The sequence below is a fragment of the Carlito syrichta genome, unplaced genomic scaffold (assembly GCF_000164805.1).
Source record: "Carlito syrichta isolate Samal-C Ts95f unplaced genomic scaffold, Tarsius_syrichta-2.0.1 Scaffold308194, whole genome shotgun sequence".
In the NCBI taxonomy this organism is placed as follows: Eukaryota; Metazoa; Chordata; class Mammalia; order Primates; family Tarsiidae; genus Carlito; species Carlito syrichta.
In genome coordinates, this window is record NW_007252290.1 from 129653 (window position 1) to 133718 (window position 4066).

The 4066-nt window shown below is 55.7% G+C and overlaps 2 protein-coding genes across 6 annotated transcripts in view; one reads left to right on the forward strand and one right to left on the reverse strand.

Moving 5' to 3' along the window:
- STAT6 (signal transducer and activator of transcription 6) overlaps positions 1-2464 on the forward strand; it is a 43849-nt gene extending 41385 nt beyond the window's left edge. For 4 of the 5 annotated variants that reach the window (XM_008065232.1, XM_021716138.1, XM_008065233.1 and 1 more), the window contains 3 exons: positions 790-855; positions 937-1065; positions 1152-2464. In XM_008065232.1, the coding sequence (XP_008063423.1) occupies positions 790-855; positions 937-1065; positions 1152-1341 (385 nt within the window). In that variant the 3' untranslated portion in view covers positions 1342-2464. The remainder of the gene's footprint in view (positions 1-789; positions 856-936; positions 1066-1151) is intronic. The other variant, XM_021716136.1, reaches the window with a different exon arrangement.
- NAB2 (NGFI-A binding protein 2) overlaps positions 2392-4066 on the reverse strand; it is a 4135-nt gene continuing 2460 nt past the window's right edge. Inside the window, exon 5 of the mRNA XM_021716140.1 lies at positions 2392-3260. Coding sequence (XP_021571815.1) covers positions 3151-3260 — 110 coding nt within the window. The 3' untranslated portion in view covers positions 2392-3150. The remainder of the gene's footprint in view (positions 3261-4066) is intronic.

A 4066-nucleotide genomic window follows, 5' to 3' on the forward strand; every position in this document is an offset into this window, starting at 1 on the left:
AATCCACTCACCTCAGCCTCCCAAAGGCGCGGGATTACAGGCTGAGCCACCGTGCCTGGCCGGGAAATGCATTCTTAGGCGATTTCATCCTTGTATGACCATCATAGAGTGTGCTTACACAAACCTAGATGGTACAGCTTACTACACACCCAGGTTGTATGGTATAGCTTGTTGCTCCTACGCTACTAACCCATGCATCATATTACTGTTCTGAATAGTGGAAGGAAATTGTAACACAATGGTAGTTGCTTGAACGTAGGAATTTCCAGCTCTGTTATAATCTTATGGGACCAGTGTCTAACATCATTAACAGAAATGTTATGTGGTTCAGGGCTGTATTAGTATTTACTCTCCTGCCCCTGGGGCCCACTGTCACTTACCTACTGAATTGATTTTTATACTTGTCTGTCTTGATCTTGATGTGGCCTAGACATTTTTCTTCCCCAAGTAACACTCAGGTGCTAATTAACTCTTAGTCAAGGCAAGACATCTCTCCTCCAGGAGGTGAGGTGGGGGTGGGGACGAGGGACTTAGAACCACGGAAGTTCAGAGTCCAAAGAAACAGTAGAAATTGACTACTCCAACCATCCCCCCCAACACACACATTTTACAGAAGTCATCTGAGAAGACTGAGCTCAGAGTGTAGAAACGGTATCCTAAGACCCTGCAGTCAGGAGTCAGGATAATCGGAGCCAGACAGAGCTTGTTTCCTCACTCAGTGGCCTTGACTTTGTCCCACCCTGCCTTTGCCCAGCCTTCTGCTAACTGTGCTCTCCACCCAATCCCCAGGCCTCACATATCGATGCCCTCCAGCCTGAACCCGATGAGCCTGCCCTTCAACCAGCCTCACCCCCAGTGAGTGACAAAGCCCCTCTGACCCTGTCCTCTCCTGGCCTAGCGTGACCCCTCCTCATTTCCTTTTCTGGTTCCTGGCAGGAGCCTGCTGCAGTGCCAACCTCAGGAACATGCTGTGTCCAGCCCTGAGCCCCTACTCTGCCAAGATGTACCCATGGTGGAAGACAGCTGCCTGAGCCAGCCAGTGAGAGGGTTTCCTCAGGGCACCTGGTGCGTGGGGGCCTGGGGTGGAGGCTGGGTGGGGCTGAGGGAGTGGGCCTCATGCTTACTCTGCTGTTTCTCCCATCTTCCTGCAGGATTGGTGAAGACATGTTCCCTCCTCTGCTGCCTCCCACTGAGCAGGACCTCACTACACTTCTCCAGGAGGGGCAAGGGGAGCCAGGGGGAGGGCCCTTGGGGGCCCAGTCCCTTTTGCAGCCCTCCTCCTATGGGCAATCTGGGATCTCAATGTCCCACATGGACCTACGGGCCAACCACAGTTGGTGATCCCAGCTGGAGGGGCACCCCGGAGAGACAGCTCTTCTACTTCCCTCAGACCTGCTCTGGATACCTGCTCGTGCTCCTGCAAGCAGATGAGGAGGGTGCCCTCTTGTCCCCACCTACTCCTGGGTCAGAAGGAAAAGACTGCCAGAAGACTGCATGGCAGGTGGCACCAATCCACTCCTCTTCTGCTGCACACCCCTGCCCACCTCCTTCCAGCACTGATTGGAAGGAAAGTTCAGGCTCCAAAGTGAAACATGCTCCAACATGCCTGCACTTGCAGAACGAACACACACACACACACACACACACACACACACAGCTTTCCATGGATGATGGGGCTGAGTAAGTGGGGGCTGGGTGACAGCACAGGTAAGGGCACAGAGGGCTTCTCCACCTACTCGGAGCCAGGGCCCAGGCCCCTTTATGTAGAAACATGCAAACACATTTACACAAGAGGCTGGGATGGAGGATACCGGGTCCCTGCCCTGGGGAGTGGGGAAGCACTTCAGGGGACCCTGGGTGGGAGGAGGGGTCTGGATATATTTAGTGATACCCGCTTTACCCAGATTAAAAAACAAGTCCTCAAATTCCCATCAGCCAGATGGAGACTTCTGGTATGTATATGAGATCATGCAGAAGTACAAGGGCCAAGTGTCTTCGGGTATAGCTGTGTCAATATATCCCTAAAACATGCTGATGTATAGATAGCACACATAGATACACAGAATGTCTGCTTTTGCCTGTGGGACAACACAAAGTTGGGAGTGTGAGACACTGCACAAGACACCAGTGAGCTGGCCTGACAGATGCTGAACGGACTGAGCTTTGTGTCTGTGCCCAGGTGGGTCTATGTGGCTGTGACATCTGCATAGAGTTCCAAGTTGCCAATGCTGCCTGGGAGTCAGGGCATGAGGGGCTGGGTCCAAGCCTGGCTATGTGGTCCTCCAATCTATCCATGCCTCTCTCTTGTCTCCCCATTCACCGCTGGCTCCTCTTCACGTGCCCCCCATCCCATGCCACCCTTTCTCCCTCTTGGAGGGTGAGGGTCATAGATCCTAAGCCATAAAATAAATTTTATTCCAAAATAACAAAATAAATAATCTACTGTACACAATTTGAAAAGAAAGACGCTCTAACTGCTCAGATAGGTGCTGCGGTCCAGCCTCCGACCAGAGGGGACCCTGAGTCCAACCCAGGCCTCCCTAGGGAGCCGGTGAAGGGATCCCACATCCGCCCCCTCCCCCCAGGACAGGAGGGGAAGAATTGCTGAGGACTTGGGGGAGAGATGGGGATGGGAGGGCAAACTGCAGCACTCCTTAAATTAAAGAAACAAACTCAAAGCACAAAAATGGGGAAGGAGAGGGGAGGAGGAGCAGGTCCAGTGTTCCCAGGCCCCCAGTTCTGGGGGAAATGTGGCCATTTTTAGTTGCTGGACCTTCCCAGGGGAGTCCCCCTTCCCCCATGTCCAAACTGAGTCCAACTGTTCACACCTCTGGTGCAAACCTAGAGAGAATGGGAGTGTGTTGTGTGTGTGGGGGGGAGAACCCCTGGTGCCCTGGAGGCAGAGTCCTTGCCCCCTCAGCCTGGGCAGGGGTGAGGGGGCACCACGCACCCTCCTTGTGTCCTCTCGCCAGGCCCCTGCTTCGTTATTGCTTGAAGCCCCATAGTCTTATGCCCATGGGGCAGATGGGGAGGCAGGAGAAGGGTAGCGAAAGGATCCAGGGTTGTGACTAGATTCCGGGAATGGAGAATGTGGGGGCCTGTGTGAGCCAGAAGTCTGGGGTCCCGGGTCTGAGGACGCCAGTCCACCCCTCACTGCCGGCTAGCCTCAGCCTCCACCTTCACGCTGCTCCTGCGACCCTCCACCAGAGCGGGATGGGGTCCCGGGGCAGGGCATCGGTCCAGCAGCCCTTCCTCGAATTCTGCGGGGGAAAAGGGAGAGGTGAGGAGACTGTGGGGGCGGAGGCTGCAGAGAGGTGGTTGGGAACAGAAGCAGAGGCAGAGAAAGCTGCGGAGATGGGCTCAATTGGTTGAATTATAGCCTCCTGTCCACTGCATGTGTGTGTGGGGGAGGGGTTCCATTTCCAAGTGTGTGCAGCCCCCTCCCCTTCCTGACTGTAAGTAGCTGTCTCTGTGTCTCTCTCTTTCTCTGTCTCTCCCGCCTCCTCCGTTCTGCTGGAATTTCTGGTTCTGTCAGGAGCTGCGGGGGCGGTTTGGCTCTGACCTCTCCCCTCCCCCTCCCAGGCTCTGCCACCCCCACTCATCCCTGGCCCCCTCCCAGGCCCCACCCATCCTACCATGGCCCCCCAAGCTTTTTGGTAGCCAAATCAGGGGGAACACAGGAAGCTAGGCTCCCAGCTCCTCCCTCGAGAAAAGCCCCCCTTCCAGTCCCCGCCCCCACTTCCCACCCACGCACAGTTTAAAAATACCAAGCCAGGGTTGGTGGCTTTGTCTGCTGCGTCACTCTCAGCCCAGTCGCTGCCCGGCCCCCTGCCGGCCCACTCCCTCTTCCCCCTTCCACACAAAGCATCCCCCTTTGGGCTCCTCTGCTTCCTAGCTGGGCAACCCCATCCCCACAACTCCAAGCCGGTTCCCCCTTCCTGGGATGGTGGGAGTTGTCTCTGAGATCCCCTTGCGGTGACCCACCTTCCTGCCTCCCTTTGTCCTCCATTCTGTCCCATTGCTACTTCCAGCCCCCCCCCATAGATCTCCAGGGGGAATGGCCCAG